Source organism: Emys orbicularis, chromosome 2, assembly GCF_028017835.1.
Source record: "Emys orbicularis isolate rEmyOrb1 chromosome 2, rEmyOrb1.hap1, whole genome shotgun sequence".
Taxonomy (NCBI): Eukaryota; Metazoa; Chordata; order Testudines; family Emydidae; genus Emys; species Emys orbicularis.
Genome location: NC_088684.1, coordinates 45,789,614 through 45,807,376, shown reverse-complemented (window position 1 = coordinate 45,807,376; position 17,763 = coordinate 45,789,614). Strand labels below are relative to the sequence as shown.

Genomic DNA, 17,763 nt, shown 5'->3' with positions numbered 1-17,763 from the left:
CTGCATGCCTGCTGCCCCCCTCCTCACCCCCTTGCCCACAGCAAGATCCCCTGCTGCTCGCCTTATCACTCCCCTGCCCGTCCACCCGCCGCTGGCCTCCTCACTCTCCTGCCTGTCGCTGGCTTGCCACATCCCTCCTCAGTCCCTTGCTCCCACAGGGAAGGGAAGTGAGGAGGGATGCCGCGAGCGGCTGGGACCTCCGGAGAGGGGGGGTGGAGTGAAGGAGAGGAGGAAGACTTACCAGTCAGGCAGCTGGTGGGGACCTTGGGGAAGGGGCGCAGGGAGGGGAAGAGGCGGGGCCACCACTGCCCAGGTGTCTGGCAGTGGGTCAGCGCCGGCTGTGCCAGGGAAGTCTTAGGCTAGGTCTACACTACAGGGGGGGTCGAATAGCGTAGCTGAAGTTGCGTATTTTAGGTCGACTTACCTGGCTGTGAGGACGGCGGCGAGTCGACCGCTGCCACGCCGCTGTCGACTCCGCTTCCGCCTCTTGCCGCGGTGGATTTCCGGAGTCGACGGCAGAGCGATCAGGGATCGATTTTATCGCGTCTTCACTAGACGCGATAAGTCGATCCCCAATAGATCGATTGCTACCCGCCGATCCGGCGGGTAGTGAAGACATGCCCTTAGTCTTCCCTGACCTATTATACCAACCGCCCATGACTGTATCTCTTAGCTGTGTCCTTAAGAATGCAAATTGGATAGAATTTAATATTTATGTCTCTTAGCCACATATATAAACCCTCTGAGAGGTGCAAACTTAGTTTAGAAGTTTGAACTAGAAACACAGCAGCTTGTAAGACCAGAGACTTTTTGTGTTAGAACACCTGAGACTCTAGCATGGTTTACAAATATTGTTACAACATAGCTTGGCCCCATGTACACTGCAAGACCTAACTATTTATTTGTTGAGGGACTACTATGTTCTGGCATATGCCCCCCAAATGGTAAGAAGTACACAATAGACAAGGCTTAAGCTAGAAGCAATTTCATGTCTGAGCAGGAAAGGATGAGCTATTATCCAGTCAGAAAAGTGTTTGTATAGCATGTCCCAGGAACCATAAGAGACCTAATCAGATACTTGTGAAAATACTTTGAGGAAGGGAGTTAGACAGAGGGGAAGTCAGGAGGAAGTTGTGGGAATGCACAGGCAATAAACCACTAGACCTAAACCACCACAGCGTAAGGGAGATGCTATTATTCAAGCTAAGATACACAGCAACATGTCAGGTTACAGTGAAATTCTTCAGCCACTTTGCAACTGATTAAAAAAAAAAACTGAAAAGGAAAAGGACATGAATGGGCTGAAAAACCCACAGAAAAATGTATGCGGGGGAGTGAAAACTCTGTGAAGATCCCCTTACTGAGTTTCTCCTAGCATCACTGTGCAGAGACCCACCAACTTGTGTAGATCCTATGCCCACAGAACACCATGTGCTGGTCCTGAGAGGGTGGGAATTATGGTGCTGCTCCCCTACTAGTAGCCACAAGTAGATCCATGCATGGATTGTCCCCTTGGTGTGCAGATTTGAAGAGGGACAGTCACATTTGAATAAGAAAACTTATAGAGCATAGGGTATACTTAATACAAATAATAGTTCGCACATGTGTTTTCCAGTTCTCTGAAACTTAAAACATGAGGTGTACCCAAGAAGAAAGCAACCTAAACAGCAATGTGCAGGAGGTCAGACTAGATGAGCATGATGGTCCCTTGTGACCTGAAAGTCTATGAGCATGTTGCTACTTCAAAACACTAGAATTTGTTAAAAAAAGACTTTGGCATTGACAGGCTGCATACTAACATGCACTTGGAAGGATACAGTTTTGTGCTGCATTATGTTAGTGGGTCCGTGGACACAAATTGAACATCTATAACTGGTGTGGGCATGGGGGCAGCAGTTCATGTTTGGCAGATGTGTACTTAAATATCCATAAAAAGCAACAGAGGGTCCTGTGGCACCTTTAAGACTAACAGAAGTATTGGGAGCATAAGCTTTCGTGGGTAAGAACCTCACTTCTTCAGATCTTGCATCTGAAGAAGTGAGGTTCTTACCCACGAAAGCTTATGCTCCCAATACTTCTGTTAGTCTTAAAGGTGCCACAGGACCCTCTGTTGCTTTTTACAGATTCAGACTAACACGGCTACCCCTCTGATACTTAAATATCCATAATCTCCTTTAATCTCCAATACCATAAATGTTCATGTTCCCGTACAAAAATACTGCAATATTCTACAGTAATTGCTCAACACATTGCAGATGTACTCTTTTGGATCAGTTCTGTACAACTTTTTAACATTTGTTGGATTTTAGTGAAGTATGAGATTTTCTCTACATAATCCCTACAGATTCTGGTTGTATGCATTGATTTTTCTTAGCTATGCTCTCAGTGGGTTGCAGCAACATGTTTTGCTATAATCTATATACTATGGCATCCTGTAGCGAAACTTACAAGATATATATTTTTTGCATAGTTTTCCATGGATATGGCCTTCACCCTTTCTAAACAGAATATTGCACTTAATGCTTAAATAAAGGTATTTTTATTAACAAGTATGCAAATTTCAAGACATTAGAGTGGCATCTTTATGAAGGAATATTTAGAGAGGCATCTTTCAGGACTCTAGTAGGCAACTTTAGGAAAGAAGAATGGTCCAGTGGTTGGACGTTAGCCTGGGACTGCAGAGATCTGGTTTCAATTCTCTGCTCTGCCACAGACTTCCTGTGTGATCGTGGGCAAGTCACTAGGCCGCTCTGTGTCTCAGTTCTCTTTCTGTATAATGGGGATAATAGCATGTCCCTACCTCACAGGGGTATCGTGAAGATAAATACATTAAAGATTGTGAAGCACTCAGATATTGCAGCAATATGAGTACCTAATAAATAGAACATTAACATCATTTCTGTACTGAATTAAATAGATCATTGCTACATCCATTGGCTGCTACTGTGCTGATATGGAATACACGTATGGCCTAGAAGTTGTGGGACATATTCCAGAAGGGTAATGTGTTCTTTATTTGCTTATGGTTTTTAAATGTATGTATGTTTAGAGAACAGTCCATGAAAAGATCAAATAAAATAAAAATGGAGAGTACCTGCAATACTCATTTTGGCCCTCAAATATAGCCCCTCACTGGAGAAGTTTGTTGATACCATCCTGAGCAATGCAGAAGTTCAGGTGCCTATGGAGACTGTTTCATTATTTTATAGGACAAATGATGTCCAGTGGATATAAGAAAGGTTGGGTGGTAAAACATTCTCCCCTACTACAACACAACCTGCCAGGCCTCCTTCTCCAGTACATCTACCAAAATAATTCTCTCTGTGCTGCCACAGACCAGGTATTATGGAGGAGCTTGCCATGGACAGAGGGTGGGTAGATAGCACCCTTCTTCTGCAGCAGTGTTTCCACACCTTTTCAGTTTTTTTTTTCTTTTTACTTCTAAACTGGGATATTAAGTCATTCTCCCCCCACTCTCCCAAGTAATCTATTGGTGTCTAATAGGAAATTTCCTAAGAAATAATTTTTTTTGCAGGAATATGTTACCAAATGATGTATTTTTGAATAGTGTTTTAACAAATATAGAAGCACCATAGTTACGATGGTGATGAACACCTTATAGATAGCGAGAATCTACTTCATTGGGGTCCATGATCCCAGAATACTGCTTGCTTCTCATGATCATTATCAGTTTATAAGATTTAAAAATGGGGCTCAGCAGTTTATCCATTAGATTTCCAACCACTTCTAGGGTTTCCCCATCTGACATAGGCCCCGTGCATTCTGGGAAGCCCAGGAGACAGTGTGTGTATTGGGAACTTGCAGCAATAGGAAGAAGACACTGGGATCTGTTGAGAGAGCCAATTATATGAGCTGTTGGGGGCAAATTAGGCATCGCGTATCTAAACTCAGGGTTTGGAGAAGGCTAAACGCGTCTCTTTAATATGTATTATGAAGAGTTAAGATGTATTTGTGCAGCTTTAATTAAAAGAAGCTTATTGTGTGCTACATAACACACAAAGAATTGCTGCAGAAAGTGTTGAAGAATGCAAATGCAGCCCGTAACCTCCATAAACCAGTAAATGCTTTGAGAGGCTTAAATTAAATTGTTGTATGTTACAAAATGAGGAAACAAGATTTCAGTGGCTGAGCTGATTTATGTGGACCCATTAGCAGTTCTCTAGTTCATTGTTTTACATATGGCAGATTCCATTTGAGATAGTTTCATTCAGGCTGTCTAAATTTCCCCCTGCAGTTTTAAATGGATATGGTATTCTTCCTCTCCTAAATTGTTGTGAAGTGTTACTTTATTATTATTATTAGTCATCGCATTCTCCTATCCCCCACATATTAAGTCAGCAAAATACATGTTTTGGGGCATACATTTCTGATTTAACATTGATATATCTTTCAGATAGGGGGCACTGTGGCTACCACCAGTTCTGTCCACTGGCAACAGAAAGAGCACTAATATTGTCAAGGTGACAGGCTACAATTGGCATTTTAAGCACTGTGTGCTTTAAAGGAGGTCTACATCGTTCTGAAAATGCTAGTGGCTGCTAGCATCCTTTTTACACTAGTGCTCCTGCTGTTGTTACCACTGTTTGATGCAACTGAAAAAGTGGTAGCAATGATGTGACATTTAGGGCAAAAAGCTTGTATGCATTCCAATTAAATATAACTTTGGTTCAGGATTTATCACACATGTATCAAGTCCAATAAAAAGGATTGTATTTATCTTTACAGGATACCAGCACCGAAAGCCCCATCTCTGAACATCCTCTCTGAAGTAGTTACTGAAGCTTTTGGAGTAGCGTTAGTTGGTTATGTAGCATCACTAGCCCTGGCTCAAGGCTCTGCTAAAAAGTTCAAATACTCTGTGGATGATAACCAGGTAAAGCATTTTCTTTTCACTGCCAGCAAATCATAAAATGACTGTGATGTTTTGCAGGTGACTGAGGCATTTCATATGTTATCATGAGGACTTCAGATGATAATAGTAAACACCCATTGCAGTCCAAATGAGCTCTGCAAAGCTTCCTAGTCTGTGGAGGCTGCTACTGATTCTAAGGGGACACAAGCCTCAGCCGAAGCCATGAAATGCTGCATTAGGCACCAACAGTGGCCAGCTTGGGTTTCGGTGTGGTCTTCAATGTCGTAACATGAGGCAGCTTCTTCCAAGGCAACTTAGTGAGAGAAGAATTTTACATGGGCCTAGGGTGACCCGATGTCCCGATTTTATAGGGACAGTCCTGATTTTTGGGTCTTTTTCTTATATAGGCTCCTATTACCCCCCCACCCCCTGTCCAGATTTTTCACATTTGCTGTCTGGTCACCCTACATGGGCCACAGACTGAAGAAATAGAGCAGTAACTGGAGTGAGCTAGGAACTTATAGCTCCATAGACTCACCTGATCTTACAAAATGGGGCTTGTGCAAAGCATGAGTTCCATTTCAAGAAAAGGATAATTCTTTATAAGAAGTAGGAGCAGTGCTGATTCAGACAACCCTTCCAAACCTTCAGCTGCAGAGGCTGTCAGTCCTGAGGGTTCCACTCCTCAAGGGACAGGCTGAAGTGTCAGTGGGCTGTTTACTGCTTATGCCACTCTGCTGCTGAATGTGGCGTAGGAGCTACGTCAGGTTGGCTGAGTGCTCTGGGAAGATAATAACTTAAGCAGTTGGTGGGAAATACATGTACTTAGGGACAAGTTCTCTATTGGATATGGTCCCATAGATAGAGCTGATGGGGAATTTTTCAGCTAATCATTTTTCATCAGAAAAGTCCGTTAGTCAAAACCAAAATTGTTCGTGAAACAAGGTCAGTTTAGCAGAATCTCTCAACTCCAAAAAATGTTGAAAAAACGTTTCAAAATTGTCTAAATATTCCATTTTGACCTTTTCAAAACAAATATGTTCAGTTTTCCAGTTCAAACTGACTTTTTGTTTTGAAATGTAAGCTAAATAGACTGAAAAAGGTTAAACAAAAGAAAAAAGGTCAGAATCAAAACAAAACATTTTGAACTTATCAAAAGAAAATGTTTTGATTGACCTAAAGTGGAAAAAAATTGTTCAGCTTGCTAACTATTTTGAGATTTTGGCTTTTCATCATGAGTCAGGACTGTAAAAATGAACTCTCTAAAATATTCACAGGATGGGAAAATTGTTCCCCTCCTAGTTCTGTCTGCCTGTGGGACTGAAATGCCACCTTGCCTTCCCGCCCCATTGCGGAGCAGTATGAAGTGGATGAGCCACGGCTGAACAGTGAATGATTAGCCTGGTAGCTGGAGACTAATTTGAATGTCTTTGCAGGACACCCCAGTTTTGGTTGGGCCAGCCCATGTCTTTGCAAACTCTTATATCAGTACATCATTGAGACATGGATGTGTGAACGTCGTATTCGCTCATGTTTTAAAAAATATTTCTGCGCACAATCTTCCATTAGTTTTGACTTATATCACAAAGCCATATTTTGTGGGGAAGGGGGAAAGAAGATAGATGGCCTGAGTGATGGTGGAAGGCAGGCATTATAGCTGCAAATGGCATTAATAAGATAATGCCTCCAGGGGTACTTAGTCTGCAGCCCTTGCTGCGCCTTTAGTAAATGTGTACCATGCACATGCACAGCTGAGCCCTCCAGCAGCTTGCTGGTTTTCAGGTGGGAGGATACGTGGTCAGGCAGGTGGCTGGATGTGCCACCTATGGGGCAGTGAGTATTGCCAGCACCATTAATGGTCTCAGTGTGTGGGGAAGAGGAAAAAGGGTCTCCCTAGACTCTCTCCCTGACTCAGTGCACTGATGCTGAAGAACCATAATCAGACACTGTATTAGAACACACTGTTCACCTCAGTATGCAGCTTGCAAGATCTTGGAAGACTTCCTCACCCTGACTAGGCTTTTCATGTCTAAGTCTTTGCTCAGAGGTAGCTGCATTTCTGTCCTGGGTGAGGTATAAAGCACATTAGTCATGAAAGATACCATATACCATATACATGCAAGTTACCATTTCTACCACTCCATTAAAACTTGCTGTCAAAGAAGATAATTAGCCATTCTTTTTCAAAATTTCTTATTGAAAGTGGAGATTGGCCTGAACATACTTCAGAGCTAAATACCCCCAAACTTTGGGCTATTCAAAATGGATCTGGATGTAAATGTTGTGGTTGGAGCCTATCTCTGGTTGGAGCCTATCTCTAATAACTAGCAATGCCATTTATTCTCCAAACACAATATAACTCCCTGATCTACTTTTGAATCTAGCTAAGCATCTGGATCATTCAGGTTAGAACAGAGTCATGAGAAAGCATACAGTGCTGGAAGATGTTTTACACTGTATGTTACTGTTTTTCCCTAAAAGTTTGTTCTTTATAATTGCTAATATTTACATAGAGAATTCCCATGTTGGCAAGAAATGTTGAAATGACAGAACAACAGAATAAAACAATGTATTCTTTTTAAAAACTTTGCAGGAGCTTTTGGCTCATGGCCTCAGCAATGTGATTCCTTCATTTTTCTTTTGCATACCAAGCGCTGCAGCGATGGGACGTACTGCACTTTTATATAGCACCGGAGCAAAAACACAGGTAACTCCTTAGACTTAAATTGGTAAGAAAGCTGAGATTATTGTGCTGCTTATCATGTATTATACTGATTGTATCCACTATATTTTCTTGTTCTCTGTTTACCTGTAATGTGGTGGTCTCAGGAACCAACTTCTGAAGCCATTATCAATACCATTCCTTCAAGCTTCATATAAAATCAGCCAGTGAGAGGAGGATACCCCTCATTCCTCCCAGCAACCAATCATGTATCCCCAATACACAATTTTAGTTTAATAACTCAGGTGGGGAGAGGCATGACTCTACTCTTTAGCTTTAATAATCTGCATGGCATCACAATTATGTGCTACAGCCATGCTAAAAAAGCAAAGGGGTTGATTTATTAATTAATCTACTTAGATTTTAATTCATTATGAGCTTTCAAGTCTGGGAAACAGAACTCCATCCTTGTGTTTCTCCCCTGCGTGGATACACTGCAGAAACTACACTTAAGATCTTGCATTTTTATTTGTATTTATCATCATCATGACTAAAGGGCCCTCTAGTGGTGTGTGAGGGATTTCACTTTATATGTTGAGCTGGTCTTTAGCTTTAGTTTGATTCGATTTAAATAAATAAATCCGATTGTGACTAAAATTAATTAAATCCAACTTTTCCAGTTGTTTATTTTCACTTTATTTTGAAAATCAGCCTTGAAAGCCACTCCTAAAAAGTTGTAATCTGCCCACTGAAGGTCTGTGTCACTGTGTGCTTGTATTGTGTCACAATGTGGTCAGATTGTACAGTACATTTCAAGCCTGTGGAGATGACATGTTCAGCTTCTCCAGGGCAGATATTAGCTGTTTGAGTTTTTGAGCTTCAATAAGCAGTTCAGATAACAAGAACTAAATCTGAGATTGATCAGAACCACAGTTCCAAAAGTATAACTTTTCTAATTGTGCTCATCATGTTAACTCAACCATATGAACACCATTTTGGGGCAAAGCTATGCTTGTCCTTAATGGCAGTTCATAACCTAAATGAGGCTAGATTATTACTCGTGGTGTAGACTTGTAGATTATGCTGAACCCTTCAGATCCTATCATGTTTGTTTTGTACAAGTTGTCATAATACCTAGAAGTTATTTAGGTCTTTATATTTCCAAAACACTGTTCAGATATTTGTTGATAACCCAAACAATACCCTGTGAGCTAGGTAAATTATACTGAATAATTTAAACAATAAACATCTTTAGAAAGCATTAATATTCAAAGAAAGTTCTAACGCTGTTTATTGAATGTTTCAAGTAACGGAGTCTGACAACATATAGTGCTTCACCATCCTCATGCAGCATCATTTTCCATTATCCACCCAGGTCCACTGTATCCATGCTTCAGACCCATAGTTCACTGTAGAATTCATTTTAGTTCCTGCATATAAGAACATAAGAACGGCCATACTGGGTCAGACCAATGACCCAGTATGGGTCTAGCCCAGTATCCTGTCTTCCCACAGTGGCCAATGCCAGGTGCTTCAGAGGGAATGAACAGAACAGGTAATCATCACGTGATCCATCCCCTGTCGCCTATTCCCAGCTTCTGGCAAACAGAGGCTAGGGCAGGGGCGGGCAAACTTTTTGGCCTGAGGGCTGCATCGGGTTTCGTAAATTGTATGGAGGGCCGGTTAGGGGAGGGGATTGTGGCCTGGCCCCCACCTCCTATCTGCCTCCCCCCCCAGACTCCCGCCCCATCCAATCCCCAATTCCCTGACGGCCCCTCTGGAACCCCTGCCCCATCCACACACCACCGCTCCCTGTCCCCTGACTGTCCCCGGGCCACCGCCGCCCCATCCAACCCCTCCTCTCATTCCTGACGGCCCCCCCGGGACCCCTGCCCCATCCAACCCCCCCTTCTCCCTGTCCCCTGACTGCCCCCAGAACTCCTGCCCCTGACTGCCCCCTGCCACCCCATCCAACCCCCCCCCCTTCCTGACTGCTCCCCGGGACCCCTGCCCCCATTCAACCCCCTGTTTCTCCCCCGACCACCATCCACACCCCTGCCCCCTGACCACCACCCTGAACTCCCCTGCCCTCTATCCAAGCCCCCCTGTTCCCTACCCCCTTACCGCTCGGCCTGAAGCACCGGTGGCTGGCAGCGCTATAGCCGCGCCGCCCGGCTGGAGCTGGGCCACGCTGCCGCCGCCGCCACCACACAGCACAGAGACCAGGTCAGGCCGGGCTCTGCAACTGTGCTGCTCCAGGAGCTCACAGCCTCACCGCCCAGAGCATTGCGCTGGCGGCGGAGCGAGCAAGCTGAGGCTGCGTGGGAGGTGGGACAGCAGGGGAGGGCCGGGGGCTAGCCTTCCGGGCTAGGAGCTCGGGGGCTGGGCAGGACGGGCTGGATGTGGCCCGCGGGCCATAGTTTGCCCACCCCTGGGCTAGGGACACGATCCCTGCGCATCCTGGCTAATAGTCACTGATGGACCTATCTAGTTTTTTTTTTAATGCTGTTATAGTCTTGACCTTCACAAAACAGGCATGGCAACTCCTCAGGCAAGGAGTTCCACAGACTGACTGACTGTGTGTTGTGTGAAAAAATGCTTCCTTTTGTGTGTTTTAAACCTGCTGCCTATTAATTTCATTTGGTGACCCCTAGTTCTTGTATTATGAGGAGTATATAACACTTCCTTATTTACTTTCTCCACACCAGTTATGATTTTATAGACCTCGATCATATCCCCCCTTAGTCGTCTCTTTTCCAAGCTGAAAAGTCCCAGTCTTATTAACCTCTCCTTATACGGAAGCCGTTCCATACCCCTAATCCTTTTTGTTGCCCTTTTCTGAACCTTTTCCAATTCCAATGTATCTTTTTTGGGATTAGGCAACTACATCTGTACGCAGTATTCAAGATGTGGGCATACCATGGATTTATATAGAAGGCAATATGATATTTTCTGTCTTATTATCTATCCCTTTCTTAATAATTCCCAACATTCTGTTAGCTTTTTAGACTGCTGCTGCACATTGGGTGGATGTTTTCAGAGAACTATCCACAATGACTCCAAGATCTCTTTCTTGAGTGGTAACAGCTCATTTAGACCCCACCATTTTATATGTATAGTTGGGATTATGTTTTCCAATGTGCACTTATCAGCATTGAATTTCATCTGCCATTTTGTTGCTGAGTCACCCAGTTTTGTGAGATTCCTTTGTAACTCTTTGCAGTCTGTTTTGGACTTAACTGTGTTGAGTAGTTTTGTATCATCTGCAAATTTTGCCACTTCATTGTTTACCCCTTTGCACAGATCATTTATGAATATGTTGACTAGTACTGGTCCCAGTACAGACCCCTGTGGGACACCACTCTTTACCTCTCTCCATTTTGAAAACTGACCATTTATTCCAATCCTCTGTTTCCTATTTTTTAATCAGTTACTGATACATATGAGGACCTTCCCTCTTATCCAGCTATCTTCTAGGAAGTTGTAGAGGACCATGAAGGCCTGTATGGTGGAAGGGAAGTATAAATAGAATGAAATCATGATGTTTCCCATGGGCTTGATTGGTTACGACTCCTTTGTGCTTGTCTGGTGGCATAACGATGCCAAAATCCTTCTGTAAGTCACCTGCAGAGAGTTCCCTGGCATAGGGGAACTACCTGCTGGCACACCTCTGCCCTGGCAAGCCCTACTCCTCTCCCACAGGGCAGGAACAGTGAACTGGAGCTTTGCTTCGCTCTGCCAGTGGCATAATTTAAAAGTACCCAGGAGCCACAGGCGCCGACTTTTCAAAGTGCTGGGGTGCTGGACCCCTGGCTCTGACCCAGACCCCGAACCCACTCCACACCTTCCCTCAAGGCCCCGCCCTGTTCTTCCCCCTCCCCTGAGCATGCCGCATCCTCACTCCTCCCACTTCTCTCCTAGCCTCCTGCATGCCGCGAAACACCTGTTCGCCGCAGGCGGGAGGCATGGGGAGAGAGGCGAAGATGCTGATCCCTGGGACCCACCAGTGGGTGGGAGGCACTGGGGGTGGGTGGGCAGTGAGATAATAGGGGGGCTGATGGTGGGTGGTCCGCACCCACCATTTTTTCCCAGTGGGTGCTCGACCCCTGGAGCACCCACGGAGTCGGCACCTATGCGAGGAGCAGCTCTAAATTGCATCAGGCTCACGGTTGGCCCTCAGAATTAGTCAGCTCGACCTGGCTCCCTGATACCTTCCCTATCCTTTGTCAATCAGAACTCTAACATAGGAGAGAATGTGCCCCTGTATGTCTGTGATTTAGTTCTGGATCACATGCAAAGGCATATGGCCAGCTCTCAGGAGACACTTCCAGGAGCTGGGGCTAGGAGTGGGGCTGCGCTCCCAAGGGGAGGGGGCGCAGACAGGGGTAAGGGACTGAGACTGGGGGTGGATCTGGGGTCATGGCCAGGGGCCGGGGCTGGGAGCTTAGTTGTGGCCAGGCCATGGTGGGGGGCCAGGAGCTGGGGTCCTGTCTGGGAGCGGGGACGTATCAGAGCTGGGGGCAGAGCGGGACTGGGTGGCGCTTTCTCCTCACCACCCCTGGTCGCTGGCCCTGGCCCCGCCGCTCCCCCCTGAACATTCCTACACACCATCCCTAGGGGGGCATGTCCCACAGTTTGGGGACCACTGCTCTATTCCACCACCAGCTGTGCACCAACTATGTGGCTGTGTAGGCTCTGTTATTGCATGGACCTTACGCTATATGTGCCCTTCTATCCTTTTCTATTCTATTCAGGTTCTTCTATCATGCTCATCACTGTAGTACCTGACCTGCCAGCTAGAGTGCCAATTTTCTGTATGTGGCCTTCTCTAACCCCAATGCTATGACAGACTAAATTCCTCTACCTCTTTTCTTCTTCTGCCTCTTGGAAAGGTGCACTTCAGTTTGACTTCCCAGTTTCTTGGTCCATATAGGTGGGGTGGCAAGCAGAGGCTGAAGAATGTCACAAACAAATGTTGATGACAACAACAAGCAGAGCAGAGGCAGTGGGTGTTCTGAATGCATAGAAGTCAGTGGATTAAGTCGTATGTCATGAGAGAGATATAAGGGGCCCCACAAGGACTAGTACCAGCCCTATTTGAATCTATAGTGGTCTTCATGTTTTCTAAGAACCTCTACTTGGACTTAGTAGGATCCTGAGCATTTTCCTCTTCATGATACCTTAATCTAGCAACCGCAAGAAATGAGACCTGGATCCCAGGCTTGATAAATATTCCCTCAGGAGATATCAGCATCTGTCTTTTACCTCTCTTTTCCCTGACATTTTATTTTTGGTTAAATCATCCCTTAAAGTGTGCCCTGATAACTTTATTAAAGACACACACTATCAGTATCATAATAAAGCAAGCGGGCATATATTTATCACCAAACCCTGGAGAAGATTTGATTGAGATCTAGAGTAAATTTTGAGGTTTTATTCCTTCTGTTAAACAGGATTATTTTGTTTTGTAATTTTCCACCAGATTAACACTATGTGATAATACATGCATTTGCCTCGATTCATGTTTCCTGCATAAAACATTAACTTTCTGATATTGGGGATTATGATTTACTGATGCATCAACCAAAGGTAAAATGCTTCAATGCTAATACAGGAATCTTTGTTGATACCTGATCGTACAAGGGAAATGTTTTTTCATAATAAAGGAAGAAAAGAGCTCCTCCTATTCAAAAACAACCAACAGATCTAGAGTTCTTCAAATATCACTATTGCATTGTTCAGTGTAGGGATAAACTGTTGTGAAATGACACAATATGAAGGGCATGTTACCATAAATACAAGTACAGAATGGGCATACATTGCTGCAGATCTCGTGAAATTACTGCACACACATGTGCCATTAGAGTAGCCGATTTTACAAGTGGTTTGTGCCTATGTATCTGACATCAAGTCAAGCCCATTGTTGATATCTGATCCAGATATTCGTGCATTTAGTGGCTAGAGGAAATCCACCAGAGGTGAAAATTTAAATGATCCGCACATGGTTCCAATCCACAGATTTGATAGCCAAAATCTGTAGTCTGTCTCCTTTATCTTTTGTGTTTATAATGTTCTGTTATTCTGACCATTTCTGACAAACCCAGTAAATTCAACTGACTTTCAATTGGCTATAAATATTGAATAACATTATTGTGCTTTCCCTGTTTGTTTGTTTTTAGGTGGCTTGCCTTATATCTTGTATTTTGATACTTGTGGTGATCTATGCAATAGGACCAATGCTATACTGGCTGCCCATGGTACAGTACTTGTTTTTATTTTTTAAAGTTTCATTGCACATTTCCAAACAAGATATACATGTATTTCATAGAAGATGGTTCTCCTTTTAAAATGAATACATAGCTCCCATAAACACCAGTGTTAATGGCATAATAGAAAGAGGAGAATACACCTCTGCAAGTCTTAAAATACTTAGATTACCCCCCAATTCCTTTGTGTTGGGAAATATTTTCTATTAACTTAATTTTGATCTGTAATCGGTCTAAATATATGGGGCCAAATTCTAGCTCATGTAAATTGGCATAGCTCCACTGAAGTCAAAGTAGTTGCACAAGTTTCCTGCACAGAGAATGTTTTCCGTGATTTTACTTTACAAATAAATTTGTCCCACATTGAAGCTAGTAGCCAGTGATCTAACCTTTATTATAGAAAGTTATGAACTATTCTTGTTTTGCTGCACAAGGAATTATGGATCAATCTGCACTGAGATGTGGATAGACCAAATAGAGTGTTGCCATGTAAAATATCTAGCCATAAACATTGTAAGTTAACACCAAATCATACTAGAGAAAGGCCAAAACCACTAAAATTCAGATCCAAACTTCTCCAAAGTTTGAGGATGTTCATATTAGGGATTTGGGGTCAGCCATGTCTTACTTTTACTATGCTTTATTGTTGATATATTGCCATAGGTGTGCAAGGTGTTTTCCACGTATGGGGTCCAGGCCTGAAATAGATTGCAGTCTAATTACATAATCTGCAGTCTGAGCCACTGGATAAGGGATGCACCATGTGGCTTTGTTTAGAGAGAGAGAGAGAGAGAGAGAGAGTGTGTGTGTGTGTATTTTAACCTTTGCCTGTTTGTGGGTTTTTTTTGGCCTTTTGCTATTTTCCTTTTTTATTTAACCCTATCCTATTACCCTTATTTTGAATCTTTCTTATTCCCCCTTTCCTATCTCCATATTTTGAGTCTATCCCTTCCTACTCCTGTTTTGATTCTGTCCTCCTCCTTCCTGCTCTGAGACCATACATTAAAAAGACTAATGCAGGGTTGGCCTGGTACCTTTACTCTGCCTGCCAAATCTCTGGATTCTCCACTCCAGGACCCTTCTGCAGAAGGTGGTGAGGAGTGGAATTGCTGCTTAATAGGGCAGGAATCATATCAGTGCCTGGAAGTTACTAGCTCCTTTGCTCCAGAGAACCTCACCAGGTAGCAATAGAATGTGGGCCTGCTGCTACTAAAGCAGATAGGCCTGCTATTTCTCTCCAGAAGTTCCTGTCTTCTTCAGTCCAGGGCCTCTCCTACATAGTCTGTTAGGGTGAGGAGAGTGGGTCTGGTGCCTTGCCTGTGCCCTTGATATCTGTACTCAGAACATTTTTGAAGCATTTTCCTTGGTATTTCTAGGATTACGTTATATCAAGTACTAATTTGGGGGAAATGCCAATTTTGCTACCTAGCAGTTCCCTAATAGTCTTTTCCCTTTGCTTCTTTTTCAGTGTGTTCTAGCAAGTATCATTGTTGTGGGTCTAAAGGGAATGCTAATGCAGTTCCGTGATTTAAAAAAATATTGGAATGTGGATAAAATAGATTGGGTAAGTGAAATGTAACCTAAGGATGTTTTCCAGACAGAGGCTTAAACACATGCTTGCTAAACAAAACCTTAATACTGCTTTAGGCTGAGAACACATATGCCAGTGCAAGCCAGTTTTTTATATACTGCCAGCTTATTTTCTCAATCACAAAATAGCAGCATTTGAAATTTTAATTGCCTTTATAAGAAACAGGAATGGAATTTTGGCAAATTATTAAGGATAAAGCATAATTTAAGACAAAAAAGTGTATGCAGTCAGACCTGGTTAATCAGAATGGATTTAGAATGTCCAATTTTGTATGTATACAAATCCCTTGGTTAGCTAGTCAGCACAGTTTTGCTGTGGAAGTGTAAAAATTCTGGTATTCTACCCTGGTACGTGGAATGAAAACTATACAGGACCTATAGAAATAAAAGTACAAAAGATGTGGAAACAGATATTGTGTGCTTCTAATGATGTTGCGTAGATCTTAATCCAGATGAAAATAGTATTGGATATGGTTGATACCTTCCCGTTTGCAGAGTAAAACAGATTTTGTTTGGTTAAAACAAAAGACTCCATAGCAAGGAATGTGAAATAGAGCTAGGATGACTCTATGTCCCTATTTTATAGGGACAGTCCTGATATTTGGGATTTTCTTATATAGGTACCTATTACTCCCCACCCCTGTGCTGATTTTTTACTGCTATTGGGTCACCCTAAATGGAGCAGATTGGTGAAACAAAAAGTAATGCAGAGTCATACTCTAATAGAAATCAGAACAGGACACTAGTATTCACAGCAAAGAACCCCTATCAAATATTCAAAGCAAATATGGCTGACATTCAGTCAACTGGTGGTGGTGATTTGTTGAGTATTGGTCATGTTTCAGGAGGGCCAGTAGATTTCCCTCTCTTAGGGAGTCGTTGAATATTCCTTACAAGGCTCTATGTTATAGCTATTGGTTTGGACATATCTTGAAACATTTTAAAGCCTGTTTGTGGTCACTGTATGTAATTCTGTTAAGGAGTGTTAATGGTTGCATCCTTTGTTATGTTTATGGGAGGCATCTTAGATTCTTCTGGTCTCTTCAGGGAAATAGGATCTCAGGTGCCATAGCAGAAGCTCTTCACAGGAGTTGCATTAAAAATCTGGACTGATAACTTTTAGGGACAGTTCAGCTGGATGATAATTTTCAGACTGTAACAGAGGAGGAGGATCACTGGGTCTCATCCACAGGTGTGGCGAAGTCTGTTATGAATTGTGTGTGCTGCAAGTGGTAAAGTTCTGGGCCTGTGTTGTACAACCCACATTCTAGTCTGTCCTTCACACACTTGACACTGGTTGCCAGAGTTCCCAAGTGATCTGTGTGGATGATGTGGAGAGAGGTTGTATGTCAGGACAAGTAAATTGATGTCAGTTGGTAGGAGACTATAACTAATCCATCAGCACGTTATTCTAATGACTAGATGGTATTTTCTACCAGGATATTCTGGACGCTCACCTGACTCAATCTTTCAGAGACAGATTAGCCTGGTTGATTCTTTTTCCCTTGTGGGAAGGTTAGAAAGCTTTGATATCTGTTTAGAGGAAGTGAAGATCAGACAAGGCTATGAGCATGGTTATCACACCCAGGTTATCAACTAATGTTAAGATAAAATCAGGAGTGTATTCAGCTGTGTGAATATGCCTGGAATGTACCTTGGAGAATCTCATGCTTACCATTGTGGACATGAGGTCCTGAGCCATTGGGATGTGGATGTTGTCAACATAGGTGTTGAAGTCTCCTAGGAGAATAATTTAGGTTATTCCAGTGCCAGGCTTGTCAGTAGTTCTGTTAGTTCCTAAAAGAACCAAGGTTTCAGAGTAGCAGCCGTGTTAGTCTGTATCCGCAAAAATAACAGGAGTACTTGTGGCACCGAAGGCTTGTGTATTGGACAGTAGAATTCCCATGCTGATTCCATCTCTGTATTCTTGTTTATTGAATATATTAGAACAATAATTCATCTTTGGCTAGCTGTATCATCCCCTCTGTTCAGTCTTTATAATGAAATGGTAAAGAATATTGCTCTAGAACAGGGGTCGGCAACCTTTCAGAAGTAGTGTGCCGAGTCTTCATTTATTCACTCTAATTTAAAGTTTCGCGTGCCAGTAATACATTTTAATGTTTTTAGAAGGTCTCTTTCTATATGTCTATAATATATAACTAAACTATTGTTGTATGTAAAGTAAAGAAGGTTTTAAAAATGTTTAAGAAGCTTCATTTAAAATTAAATTAAAATGCAGAGTCCCCCAGACTGGTTGCCAGGACCCGGGCAGTGTGAGTGCCACTGAATATCAGCTCGCGTTCTGCCTTCGGCACACGTGCCATAGGTTGCCTACCCCTGCTCTAGATAGTATAATTCAAATTGAAAGATTG

The 17,763-nt window shown here is 43.1% G+C and overlaps 1 protein-coding gene across 1 annotated transcript in view; it reads left to right on the top strand.

Moving 5' to 3' along the window:
• SLC26A7 (solute carrier family 26 member 7) overlaps positions 1-17,763 on the top strand; it is a 135,017-nt gene that overhangs the window by 68,997 nt on the left and 48,257 nt on the right. The window contains exons 6-10 of the mRNA XM_065399357.1: positions 2,918-3,000; positions 4,747-4,894; positions 7,467-7,580; positions 13,715-13,792; positions 15,270-15,365. Coding sequence (XP_065255429.1) covers positions 2,918-3,000; positions 4,747-4,894; positions 7,467-7,580; positions 13,715-13,792; positions 15,270-15,365 — 519 coding nt within the window. The remainder of the gene's footprint in view (positions 1-2,917; positions 3,001-4,746; positions 4,895-7,466; positions 7,581-13,714; positions 13,793-15,269; positions 15,366-17,763) is intronic.